This window comes from Puntigrus tetrazona, chromosome 21 (assembly GCF_018831695.1).
Source record: "Puntigrus tetrazona isolate hp1 chromosome 21, ASM1883169v1, whole genome shotgun sequence".
Classification (NCBI taxonomy): domain Eukaryota; kingdom Metazoa; phylum Chordata; class Actinopteri; order Cypriniformes; family Cyprinidae; genus Puntigrus; species Puntigrus tetrazona.
In genome coordinates, this window is record NC_056719.1 from 12,222,651 (window position 1) to 12,236,748 (window position 14,098).

The 14,098-nt window shown below is 35.4% G+C and overlaps 2 protein-coding genes across 2 annotated transcripts; one reads left to right on the forward strand and one right to left on the reverse strand.

The window, feature by feature from the left end:
• Nucleotides 1–2,036: 2,036 nt before the first annotated feature.
• pcyt1bb (phosphate cytidylyltransferase 1B, choline b) lies at nt 2,037–6,041 on the forward strand. The gene is given in 8 exon segments (XM_043221523.1): nt 2,037–2,159; nt 3,370–3,469; nt 3,540–3,656; nt 3,819–3,970; nt 4,577–4,655; nt 4,746–4,888; nt 5,195–5,383; nt 5,477–6,041. Coding segments are annotated over 8 exon segments (1,083 nt in total). The 5' UTR covers nt 2,037–2,051; the 3' UTR covers nt 5,672–6,041.
• On the reverse strand, nt 6,028–13,535 carry pdk3b (pyruvate dehydrogenase kinase, isozyme 3b). Its single transcript, XM_043221522.1, has 11 exons — nt 13,271–13,535; nt 12,370–12,511; nt 11,001–11,072; nt 10,458–10,642; nt 10,263–10,352; nt 10,109–10,186; nt 9,935–10,011; nt 8,089–8,190; nt 7,881–7,994; nt 7,689–7,802; nt 6,028–7,590 (listed from the first exon to the last, which is right to left on the reverse strand). The coding sequence occupies exons 1-11, from the start codon at nt 13,401–13,403 to the stop codon at nt 7,447–7,449; spliced, it is 1,251 nt and encodes a 416-aa protein (XP_043077457.1). The 5' UTR covers nt 13,404–13,535; the 3' UTR covers nt 6,028–7,446.
• Between the last annotated feature and the right edge of the window lie 563 nt (nt 13,536–14,098).

A 14,098-nucleotide genomic window follows, 5' to 3' on the forward strand; every position in this document is an offset into this window, starting at 1 on the left:
TAGTAATATGACGCATTCATTCTGATTGGTGGAAAAATAAGACATTTATATGAAATGCGTAAATATATAAGAACTATGAATTAATGTGTCGTTAATACATTACATTACATTTTGCAGCATCATACACGGGATGTTGATTAATACTTCTAGGTATGTTGACGTTCTTGAATATGTAGATTTGATCTTTGTAACAATGCGATAGGTTACGTTTTAAACGCAAGCCCTCGGTTGTTATTATGCATAGAGATTTACTACGTAGTAATATGACGTATTCATTCTGATTGGTGGAAAAATAAGACATCTATATGAAATGCAAGAACTATGAATTATTGGGTTATTAATACATTACATTTAGCAGCATCGTACACGGGATGTTGATTAATAACATTAACAAACATAATTATATTGTATTTACTGCTCGTCACCTAAGTAACTAAATATTTTGAGCAGTATATCCATTGTTTTAGTATTTCATACCAAATAAAAAAAATATACCTAAATTTTTTTATATTGTTTTGATTGGAAGATGTTCTTCTGCTTCTTTTTTCATAATAAATGTCACTTAGCTATACATATCGAAATAAAGTGTAAAAACATTTATACATTTTTATAATTCCATAAAGTGAGCCATTTTTAGGTAACATCATATTTGATGTATTATTGTTAATAAAAAAAGTTATTGCGAACCAAAACTGCGAAGAAGTTAACAATCATTTCTAATATTAATAATTTAAAATCTAATAGAACAATAATAGTTTTCTAATAGTCATTCACAGCAAAAAAAATTAATATAACCTTTTTGTCCCTGGTTTCAGCATGGTTAAATACACTCTGAAATTCCAATCATCCAACTGCTCCTCAGTGAAGTCAAAATCCATAACCCCGAATGATATACAGTACTTCCACAGGTAGCTGCTGACTCTAAATGAACATCTCCGGGAAGAAATGTTCACACCCGATGACTGCTACATAAAAATGTGAAAACACTTCATATTTTTCATATCTGACTCAATTGCTTACAATCAAAAAGTTGACAGGCTTGTCTGGAATGTGTTAAGGAATGCATGGCAAGATGTACAGGTCTAAGAAACAATACAGGTGGAGCTAGGCAAATAAAAGCAAAAACAAATGCAAATATTCCCTTGTTTGTATCAACACTGTGATTTAAATCCTTATAAGTCAAGGTTTTGCAGCTAGTAAAGAAAAGATACCAGGAGATACATCAAAGCAGCAGTAACCCATCAGTTGGGATCATGGTCATTTGATCTTGCTTTAATCCAAATAAACCTCTCTAAAATGTGGATCATGTTAAATAATATATCCTTTAGAACAGATGCCAAATTTTAAAATGATGTCTTTTCTTGCAGCGGGGGTGGTAAGGGATGGGTTATATTTGTAGCTCAAAATAGTGCTGCAACCAATGACACCAAAACTAAAGACTAATTTTCCTATTGGTCAGAGCCATTTTCCTACGGGGTTTTAAATGTATGTAAAACAAGGTCTGTAGTGAATATCAACTAATAGCCATTTTGCACTACAACATTTGTACACACACATACTGAAAACACAACATTTGAAGCAATTATCCTTATTTTTTAAAACATATGTTTGCAACAAGTAACTGCATAAGGGGTGTGAGTTTGTGCAGTTTGCACACTGTAAAAAAAAACCTAAGTATTATCAATTTATGTTAACCACAGACCTAGTTTCACTTAATAATAATAATAATAATAATAATAATAATAATAATAATAAACATTACAAAATCCCATAGGACAATCTGAAGGGAACCCATAGCAATTTAGTCTTCACAAGGATAAATACAAAGATTATAGCAAACAATATTGTTTAAATAATACATTTGATTGGGCCTACGAAGCATTTAAGTAACATGAAAAAAACCAACCTTTGCTCTTTTGCCTCGTCACAAGGGTCAGTGTGACTGGCCAGTTATCAGTGCAGGAGTAAAAAGCAAATGCTTGTCACACATTTGGCAAGTTCAACTAGTGCAAAGCCAAAAGCACGGGACAGTAAACTATAATTTTGTAATCATGGTGAAAAGAAGGTGAAACGGGTCCCGTGCTAATGGTTGTGCTGGTCGAGGAGGGGTTCAGGCGCAACAGCAGCAGCAACAGCAACGTAAACGGCCACCAATTAAGGTTAGTTTGAACAACTAACAATTTTATAATTTCAGAATTTGACTGTCTAGTGTCTGTTTGACTCTAAATCATTGACTTTCCTGCCCTTTCTAAAATATCAACTGTTAGGAAACGGCAACACTTTTCAACAAGGTGTTATTTCTTTACATTATTTAATGTAATAACTAAAATGAACAAACAATTAACAATGCATTTAATACACTGTTTATTCATATTTGTTCATGTTAGGTATTTAAAATATAGTTTTTCATAGTTTATTCATGTTAGTTCACAGTGCACTAACTATTGTTAACAAACTATTTGAATTAATTTAAATTACAAATACATTAGTAAATTCTGAAATTAACTTGAAATAAGATTAATAAATGCTGTAGAAGTATTGTTCATTCTTAGTTCATATTTATAAATGTTTTAAAGTGTTACCAAGAAAAATTATGTCAACTTTGCATTATGAAATTTAAAAAGAACCACCCAAGATTGGCATACGTATGATCTAGAGTTGTTTAATCACCTATGGACACTTTAAAATGCTTTGAAAACCTACTGGATGGAAATTATATGAAACGAAAAGAACAGCGCATGGGTTTCCATCATTGGTATTTCTTTTACATAACCTCTGGAGATTGTTATCGGGTACAGATTTCAAGCCTGACGTCTTCTTCTAGCGTAGTCACATCAGTTATTATGTAATTCATACGCAACTTCACATCCACCACTGGAGTTATCAAGTAGTGTTGTTGTGCGATTATAACTGTCTTTACGGTATCTGTCCTTCAGCGGCCCTTTGAGGGCTTTCCTCCTGAACAGCTGATGGTTCAAAGGGCAATTACAACATCATAGATTATTGGGAGTTCATGCACAAACTCATTCATGTTTATCAAACACCAGCACATTTACTGAGTGCTTATGTTCGGTGTATCTTATCACACTTTCGAGAGAAGATAATTGGGAAATTCAATTAAACGTTTCAGCTTTGTTCAAGGAGGTACCAAAAACTCATTCGACCTCTTGCAATTACATTTGTATACAGCGTTTCATTCATTTGATCTGATTCATGCAATTTTTTTTTTTTAATTCAGAAAACCTCACCTGTTCCATTCTACAAAACACCAGTTTTTCCACAATGTACACAATGCCAATAATTTTATTCTTCTGTATATTTTATATATTTATACTGTATATAATATAATCTTATTACGCATCCTAACAGGCTCTTAGAGAACCAGCCATCTTTGCTAAACAATCAGGCAGCACCTTGGACACCCCTCATGACAAAGTGACTATAGCCCAGGCTCGCCGTGGCACTCCAGGTAAGAGAAACAGATAAAGCGTAGCTTCAAGAATTCGGTGAATCCAAGTGTTTGTTTTGATTTTGTGCAGCTCATCGGCCCGTACGAGTGTATGCTGATGGAATCTTTGACCTCTTCCATTCAGGCCATGCCCGGGCTCTGATGCAGGCCAAGAATTTGTTCCCAAACACACAACTGATTGTTGGCGGTGAGTGACACTGGCACATGTGCATTCTTGTCCAGTTTTGCATCTATGTCATCACATTCAAGAGGTGTCCAAAATTGTAAAACATCATATGTTTGCATGGCTTTTTTCTGCATTATTTTAAACAGTGTGTGATGAATGCTACATACCTTGTATCTCTTTCAGTATGCAGTGATGCCTTGACGCACAAGTATAAAGGCTATACAGTGATGACAGAGGATGAACGTTATGAAGCCCTTATACACTGTCGTTATGTGGATGAGGTGGTCCGTGACGCTCCATGGACACTCACTTCCGAATTCCTGAAAAAACACAGGGTAAATTCATGTAGTTAATTGTAATATATAACGATCTATCAGTCAAAAAAGTTTTTTTATTCTCTTTTCTCTTTTGCTAACCAAGCATGTTTCCCATTTGCTCATGATTTCAAAGCTGAATGTTTATCCTTCAGAAATTATTGTTTATTATCTGATTTGTTGCTCAAAGCCATTTCTTTATATTATGTTGCCAAGTAGAATTTTTTAGGTTTCTTTTATGAAAATAAAGTTAAACAGTAATTTTGTAACTCAAGTTAATGCATCCTTGCTTAATAAAAGTATTTATTCTATTTGATTTTATACGCATTTTAAGTACATAAAATCTATTATTTAACCACAATCATTTAGCATGCAAACCTTTTATATTTAAAATTCTACATACAACATTCAGCATAATCTTTAACAATTTTACTGCTCTTTACTTGCTTTTACTTACCATTTACTGCTATAAACTTGCAAAATAATAAAAAAATGGCAAATGACATTATAGAAAACAGAATGGCTCATATCAAAATTTATTTGAAGAGAAAAAAAAAAAGGACTAGGCCCATGCTTATCCAGTAACCAAAAATAGATTCCTATGTCATATTTTCCTGTTGACCTCAGATTGACTTTGTGGCACATGATGATATCCCATACACCTCTGCTGGATCAGAAGATGTCTATAAACATATCAAAGAAGCAGGTAAAGATTTTAATAGCATATTAATCAAAGTATACATTTGTAGAACAGAGTCAAAGACTCTAATTGTAAATATGAATTTCTGTTTGTAAGGAATGTTTGTGGCTACTCAAAGAACGGAGGGGATCTCTACCTCTGATCTCATCACGCGTATTGTTCGAGACTATGATGTCTACGTCAGACGTAACCTGCAGAGAGGATATACAGCAAGGGAACTCAACGTTGGCTTCATCAAAGTAAGAAAAAACTGTATGGCTTCAATAGACTTACTTTTGGAAACCAATTTAGGTTCTTTATAGTCACCTACCAGTGAATAAAAAGAACCTTTTGTCCACTGAAAAGTTTCCATTGACATCAAAGATTCTTCATAAAACCACAGATGACAAAAAAAAGAACCTTTACTTTTAAGAGTGTATGTACTTTTGAGCACATCCCTAGCTCCCGTTTGGTTTTATAAAACATAAAAGAGTTGCCAGGACATAAAAAACAATGGCTCTCTGGTATGGTAAGAGGAAATTAACTAGTTTTTTTTTTACTGACAGGAGAAAAAGTATCGTCTACAAGAGCAGGTGGACAGAATGAAGGAGACGGTGAGAACAGTGGAGGAGAAGTCCAAACATTTAGTGCACCGTGTCGAAGAGAAGAGCCATGACCTCATTCACAAATGGGAAGAGAAATCCCGCGAGTTCATCGGAAACTTCCTGGAGTTGTTTGGTCCAGATAAAGCCTGGGTAAATGAAAGGCATAACCAAAGCTAAAGTATTACAAGTATTACCATGTTTGTTTGGCCTTTTTTAAAATTGATGTTCTTTTATATTCTGCAGCTCATGATTCAGGAGAGAAGTGGTCGCGTTCTCCAGGCTCTATCTCCCTATCAGTCTCCAAGTACATCGCCAAGCTCCAGTCCCACCAGAGGGCGCTCTACATCACCCGTCGCCCACTGGCCTCGGCTACGCTTCCGTTCACCACCACCTAAAGGAGCCTCTGTCAGCAGTGAGGGCGACGAGGGGGAAATGTAGATGGATGCTGACTCTCCGACCTCCTGCACGTTCGCGCAGACACCATTTTATTTAGGTTTCTGTATTTTATGCATAATACAGACCTACAAATTCATGCTGGTCCAAGTCTAAACTGACTTCATAAGTTTAAAAAGCCAAAGTTTGCATTACCACATAAACGCAGAACTGAACACCTCATTACTTGTCTTTCGACTAAAAGGCCCGTTCACACCAAAAAAAGAAAACTATCACTAAAAATATTTCCAAATCAAAAGCGTCAAAACCAAAGCGTGCCAACTTTGTTCATTACAAGTGTGCTGCTTTCTCTATCTATTCCTACCTATAGAAATTTTCATTGTTGTGAACAAATAAACATATTTACGAGTATTAATTACTATGTATTTTAATTGGAATTAGACTGATTAGGGCAATTTAACATGAGCTAGAAGGCACATTGTGAAACACAGCACAATACAATCAACATAAGGAAAATATTTAAATACTGTTAACATATTTAATATTATGCTAATAGGTTTCTTGAAAGCTAAATGACACGTACAGTACAAATATAGGAATATTTTAAAACTAGTACAAAAAGCTACATTATAATTGCCTACATTGAGGGATGGTTAAAACATTGCTCTCAATAAAAACAAACCACATTGTTACTGACACATGAAGAGTTAATTTGCAAAAACAGATAACTTGTACAAGCAGATAATTCTTAGGAATCGTTTTTTTTTTTTCATTGTGCATTCCAATTATTCTAAATCAAAATGCAGTTGAGTTATTTTGACTAGGTTAAAGTAACTAGTAAAAACAGCACAATAAAACACAATAAAAAAACCCATTGTGCTTAAACTGAATCCAAAACTCACCTTAAAGCTTTTGCATTATGAGTTTCTTTAGACAGAATTTAGCAATGCGTTGAAATGAAAAACCATGCAGTGTTGTTTCATTAATTAAATAAGTTAGAGATATTATCAGCATTTCGACCCAAATAAATTTAGCATACAAAAGCAAATTTAAAGTGGACATATTTTGGATTTTGCACAGTGTGTAACACAGCTCTAAGCAAATGAAAACATGCTGCAAAGTTTTAAACGTGTTATTGTTCTTTTGAGTTTTGGTGGACAACAGAGAAAATGAAAAAGCAAATGTGGTAATTAATATTAGTTTTTAAATATGACAGGATCATAGCTTGTAAGACATGAACTTTGCTTTTTCCTTTGAAATGTGGCAGTCACTGTGGGTTCGCAAAAGCGAAAATGGTGTAATACAAGATTTACAATTGCATTTGGGTTGTCACAATTAATGTTCCCACATGTGGAAAATACTATTGAAAATATAGATTTTAAAAAAATCCTGAATATTCTTGTTTAGCATCACGCAAAGGAGGGGTTTGGAAAAATGAACCGGTGATCAAATCGTTTAGGAGTTGTTGAGCAAATAAGGTAAAAACAAATGCACATTATTAGATAATGAAAGTGTTTTTTGACTTTGCATGCATGTCAACCTATTGTTGGGGACTCAACAAAACCGTGAACCTTTCTTTACCCATAATAGGGACACTTGCCAAAAAAATGCCATATGGCATATCATACGCTACTGTATTAATGGTACGCCATATTACATTTCTCCAACATCCTCCACACTCTCACTAATGTAAGACTATTATTTTCAGACAACAGTAAGCAAGTCCTATAAAGGTCTAGAATATATTTCCTTATCTGGCAGTGTTCTGTAAATGCTTGGCTGCTAATTCCATTTCTATTACTGTAGTAGTTAAAGTAAAGTCATCTGTTGGCTTTATATGTGGACGCATCTCGTGGGTCACTACTCGGGTTGCTCCAATCATCAGCCTCAGGACCCGTCTGATAATGTCGCCATGCTGACTTATTGAAGACTGGAAGACGTTCAAAAGACTCACTAGAGACAGCCTGGAGAGAGCGGGAAGAAAATCATTTCTAGTCGAAGCTAATGGTATCACTCGCTCTCACCTCAGTGTCTCAAAGATAAAAAACATCAATGCCAATACCTTAAGATGAATTACTGCATCTGTCCCGAACCCTTCAATCGAGTACAGGCTCAAGTCTCCCTGAAAGTAGCGTGCATACAGTCTAGATATTGGCAGCCCGTAGCCAAAACCAGCCTGCAGGGACAATATAAACAGGTTGCATGAGTCTATGTATACACACACACAGACTTGTACTGACTGATGGGTAGTTACCAGTGGGACAGCAGTTTGTGAAGGATCCAGACGTGGTGTTGGAGCAGTGGAGTACATGTAATTGAAGAGACGATCGATCTTTCGTAAGGGGACTCCGCCACCTTTATCACTAATCTAGGTAACAAACATCAAAATTATTATAAGTGTTGGTGTAACTGCGAGCTTTCGAAATCGGCATAAGTATGTTATTTGCTGTCTTGTGTGAAACCTTTATTGAGAGATCCTCTTTTCCCAGAGTAACCATTGCTTTTACAGCGGGAAGCCCCTCACTGCTGTTTTCATAGAGTTCCACTGTTGCTCGCATGGAATTCTGCACATTACACATAACATAGTAATAATAACTTAAATAGTGAGTAAAACAAATTAAATAGCTGAACAAAGTTTTGGTGACACTTTATAATTATGTTCAATGCATTAAAAAAGCATTTCACCCAAATATATATTTACTGTATACATTCTCATTTTTAAGTGAACTATCCTTTTTAGCTTAAGATACAATGAAATACCAATGAAAAATATTTTCATATAATTTACCATTAACTAAGTTGATGGTAATGTCTACAAATAGTAATATTTGTATTTAAATAATTAATTAACATAGGTTATGTAATGTATTAACAATGATTATCAGTATTATATTAGTATCATTTAGCTACTACAGGTGCATCTGAATAAAATGTTGTGGAAAAGTTAATTTATTTCAGTAATTCAACTCAAATTGTGAAAATCGTGTATTACATGAATTCAATATACACAGACTGAAGTAGTTTAAGTCTTAGGTTCTTTTAATTGTGATGATTTTGGCTCACATTTAACAAAAACACACCAATTCATTTTCTCAGCTAATCAACTCAAAACACCTGCAAAGGTTTTCTGAGCCTTCAAAATGGTCTCTCAGTTTGGTTCACTAGGCTACAGTTGTCCAGAAGACAATCATTGACACCCTTCACAAGGGTTAGCCAACATTCATCACCAAAGAAGCTGGCTGTTCACAGAGTGCTGTATCCAAGCATGTTAACATGAGTGGAAAAAGAAGAAAAAGAACCGAAAGAACTGGAGTGTTATGAGGATTTTTGAGCAAGATTGAATCAAAGAATCTGAGTGAACTTCACAAGGAATGGACTGAGGGACTGAGGCTGTGGTCAAGGCATCAAGTGCCAGCATAAACAGACGTGTCAAGGAATTTGGCTACATTTGTCGTATTCCTCTTGTTAAGCCACTCCTAAACCACAGACAACGTCAGAGGCATCTTACCTGGGCTAAGGAGAAGAAGGACTGGATTGTTGCCCAAAGTCCTATTTTTAGATAAGAGCAGGTTTTGTATTTCATTTAGAAACCAAGGACCTAGAGTTTGGAGGAAGGGTGGAGAAGCTCTTAGCCCAAGTTGACTGAAGTCCAGTGTTTAGTTTCCACAGTCTGAGATGATTTGGGGTACAATGTCTTCTGCTGGCTTTGGTCCATTGTGCTTTTTGAAAATCAAGCCACTGCACCCATTTACCAAGAAATTTTGGAGTGCTTCACGCTTCCTTCTGCTGACCAGCATTTTGAAGATGCTGACTTCACTTTTCAGCAGGATTTGGCACCTGCACACAACGCCAAAAGTTGGTTACATGACCATGGTGTTGTCGTGCTTGACTGGCCAGCAAACTCACCAGACCTGAACCTCACAGAGAATCTACTTCAATCTGTGTGCAGTCGAATTACTGAAATAAATTAACTTTTCCATGACATTCTAAATTATTGAGATGTACCTGTATTAATATTTTATAGTAATAATTTGAATTAGATCTTATATTTCCTGTTTTAATTTTAATTAAAAATACATTGTTTTGTATTTTTCATTTTTTTAATGTCTATATAGACATAATTCATTTTTATTTCTGTTTTATTTTAGTTTACTATTACAATCCTGATCATAATTAATTACATTTATACTGGCCTCCTTTGATGAAAGTATACCATTATAAATTAATGCTAACGAACCAAACCTCATTGTAAAGTATTACCCAGTTTTCTTTCTCCTTTTAAATTAGCCAACTGTCTATTTTTCTTGCCTTGAAGAGCTCAAACAGCATGTGAAAAAGATGAGATGGCACATAGACCACCTGTACAGGCTTCTTTGGAGCTTTGGCTAGCAGACAGAGTGAAACAAGATATGCAAAGACAGATTAAAAGAAAGTAAAATTTTGACATTTTATTAAGAACAATAAAACGGATCACAGTCTCACAGTTAAATTCCCCGATCTTCAATTCAGGGGCTGTCATGTAGTACTGTTCACAGAGCATCTTTGCGGTCTCATATGCATCTGAGGGAAGAAATCAGAATCTTCAGAATCATTTTTTATGTGTCTGTGCATGATAAGTTCTGTATGTTTGTCTCACCTCTCACCACCTCAGCAACGTTGCATGCTGGGTCGATGCTTCCGATGTGTTTTGGTTGCGCAAGACTGGCAGCGTCACCAAAGAGAAGAGCTGCAACAGAATGGAGAGCAATATCTGAACAATATCAAGACATTCCTTCCATCAGATTTGATTCCTTAACATTTATGCAACATGAATAATGGTGATGTCACCCACTGTGTTGGTTGATGAGCATGCGAAAAGAAATGCGGTTGGTGTAGAAGCGGTCAAGAAAGTACTGCACATTGCTGCTGATGAAGGGGTCAAAACCAAACTTCTCTTTGTACTCGATGACACCCTGGGCCATAGTGGGCACTACATCATTGTGCCTGTTCCGAATTTTAATCAGGATCTCTAGGAAGCTGAAGCCCACAGTAAGAAATTGTTTTGGGGTAAAAGAGCATTTGGGTCAAAGTAATAAAGCAAACATGCATTTTCTGTACAAATGTGTAAAACGTAAATGTATAAAACAATAGTTCACCCTAAAATTTGCTGAAAATGTACTAACTCTCAGTCCATCCCAAAAAGCACATGATGAGGAAATGAGGAAACAAACTAATCTACATCTTGAAGGCCTAAGGGAAAGCAAATTTTCATTTTGGGGTGAATTATTTCTTTAATGCTCATCCCTTTAAGCAAAATAAAAGAAAATTATTTTAGGCTTTCTCTGGCAAAATTGTGTTTGCCAGGGCATCATGTTTGAAAAGGCTGCAGACTCACTCATTAAGGGTGCGTGGATCCTCGGGACTTCTTGTCTCGTACTCTAACAGCTCTTCAAAGCTCTGGCTGTACCTGATACCCCAGAAAAATATGTTTTAAAATGTTACAAAATATTAAAGTTATCTTTTATATATCATATAAATCATTTATTTTTAACTTTAACTTGCTTAAACTAACTTTCTGAATTTAAAAAAATATATATTTTTTTTTTGCTTGGCACAGAAACACACAGCGTCTCCTGACATGGCTGCATCAATACTCCTGCACTTATTGAAAACACATATTCTTTCTTTGCGTGACTATTTAGGCTGCATTATGTAAATATTCCAACATCTTGATGTAGAAATGTGGGGGCATTTTTTAATGAGGCATTATAGGGGGGTGTGGTAAGGTCTTAAATTTGATAAAGAATATCTCTTTGAGTTTGACACTTTAAACTTCCCAAATTCTTATCTATGTGCTAACAGCTTTAATTAAATGGCTTCGTGGAATACTTGACTCGGATTGGTTCAGGTACTACGAATCATCTTGACAGGTAGTAATTATATGTATAACTCCGCTGTCGCTGACAGTAAAATATTAGCAAAATATTTTAACTCAGATCGATGTTTTGTGACTAATTATTTACTATTGTCGCAAGAAGCTGTGTAATAAGCACGTTGTTATCGCAGAATAAAGCTCTTCAGTCTTATACAACAATGATAAGCCTGTCTGGCTTGATTCTGCGATAGCAACCTGCAGGATGTACATTATCCCTTACGTAACACCCCAAAAACTTGAACGACCCTTTAAACAGTGCTTTGTACAATACAGATAGTGTAAAACCAGTTTCTCTATACTAAACAGAAAAGTGACAATTAAATGCTAATTCTGCTCAAATCAGTTTAATGCTCAGTTTAGATCAATTCAATAACTGTACAGTCCATCAATAATAAAACAATTTGAATTAAATGAGACAGCACTGTCGTTACTCAGCTCAAGTCAGTTCAATGCGAAATAAATTATTAAAAAAAAAAAAACAGTGTTGATGTTGCGAACTTGATTTCGTTATAAAGCTCTACTAAAGACAATATAGTCACTATTCAGCACAATTCAGTTCTAGTTTTGTTCTCATCTGATAGTGTCAGTGTAGTGTAAAATGAATAATATTGCTGAATATCAAGTGTCTTTTGAACCCCAACTAAGCTGGCAAGGAGGCTAAACTCCATCAGGTGATACAAATTATTTCAGATTCTACATTTACATTCTGCTACATGATACTTCTTTGTATGCACACATTTCTTCAAAACGATCACTCAGAGCCCTTTACACCGCTCCCAGTCCCTGTTTACTCACAGCTCACACTCATCATCACACCTGCCTTCCTCACCAGGACTCGACCAGTTTGACAGACGGCTGGATCTGTAGATTGGCGGGCAACAAGGTGACTTCCCTCATTGTATTGGCCAACCTCACTGCCAGTTCTTTCCTCAGAAACATGTAGGAGGTTTTTTCACATGCATTTTCCCTGCCTGGATAAACAAGAGGCAAGAACAAGTTACTCATTGTTGTCTGATGCTGAGCCTGCTGAGTCTATGTATGCATGAGTGTGCACTTCTCCAGCAGAATTACAACTATTGTATACGGGGGGGAAAGATTGGAAAGACACAAAGAAATCATTATAATAGATAATGACCATAGCTTACAATTATTAATCAAGGGCAATAAAAATATCTTAAATATATTATTATTATTATTATATATTTATTTAATAGACACAACTACTATTATTATTGTTATTTTCCCTACTTTAGAATAATCATGAAAAAACACAAATGGGGAAATATGTAATTAAATAAATGTATGCTGCTGCACGTTTGTTATCATGCAAAACAGAACCATACACGGGACTCCAGAGTTAAAAAGTTGTGTAATAATGCATTTATTTACACCAAAAGCATGCATTATCCTTTGCAAAACTGAACCCAGTTCATTAAGTTATGACACACGATGATATGTAATAGAGTGTCTATTTTTATTCAGTTGACTGCAGTGCTGTGCCAACAGAGCTTTAGCTTTCACTTGACCTTAACATTCAAGGTTAATATAAAGCATAAATATAGACAGTTATACAGAAGTTTATTTAATCACGATGAATGTGCGGTGAGAATAAAAACTAAATATTCGACATAACACACAGTAGAAATCAACGAAGGCAGTTTCTGCACGAGGAAAAACGTACATTAATCGGTAGCGGTTCTTTATCAGAATATTTCATTAAAGTTACTCACCGAAATCCAGAAATTGCTTGATTGACATCGGTGAAGGCGAGAACCTTGAATAATATTCGATTTTGTGCGTGACATCTTTCAGTAAGTAGTTAAACAGTTTCATGATTGGGTAAAAAAGTATAGCAACGACCATACAGCTCGAGTACAGCGCTCGCTCCTGACTTGAGGTGGACTGAACGTCGTATTTCAATCATTCAACACTTCGATGCATTTCACTTCTATAGCGACAGTGTTGTTGTTGCTCTTGCTATCCTCGTCACGTGACATGACAGCGCGTGCTATCACTTGTAGGGTCGATTACGCTGGTTGCCAGATTAGAGATGGAATGTAATAACTAGTACCTGCTTGAACTTTCCATTTTGTGGGAAACTATTATACGATCAGGTCATTATTTACTCGTTAGCAGGAGATCAGTTAATAAAAAATGAACCGTAATTCATTATTGACTTCAAAAATACAAGCCTGCAGTCGTTAGAAACAGACGTTGCTTACAGTGCTACATCTACACCACAGCGTATGCTAATCATTTTCAACATTTTTTTTGTTGAGCGTTTTAAAAAGCTACATTAGAACATAGGCCTATCACAGTGTACTAGGAGTTACTAGTAAGGGAAAAAAATTCTGTATTGTATTTGTAGTGAGGTCAAATGTGGATTTTATTATTATTATTTTGTATGTAAACATGCTAAAACTTAAAACTATATCGGCTATATATGCTTAAAATACATATTTAAGCCTATTAAATTAATCCCAAGACTATATAAGCATCCTCTGTAGCCATTTAGACAGTTACATGAGTAGTGGTAGCTATAGGTAATCTTAGCGACT

What these genes read in the sequence shown, in the direction of transcription:
- pdk3b (XM_043221522.1), bottom strand. Translation starts at nt 13,403, where the DNA reads ATGGTCGTTGCTATACTTTTTTACCCAATCATGAAACTGTTTAACTAC. An exon ending in GTCAAACTGGTCGAGTCCTG is followed by an intron (nt 11,073 to 12,369) that starts GTGAGGAAGGCA and finishes CTGGGGTATCAG; the next exon opens with GTACAGCCAGAGCTTTGAAG. An exon ending in GATCCACGCACCCTTAATGA is followed by an intron (nt 10,643 to 11,000) that starts GTGAGTCTGCAG and finishes TGTGGGCTTCAG; the next exon opens with CTTCCTAGAGATCCTGATTA.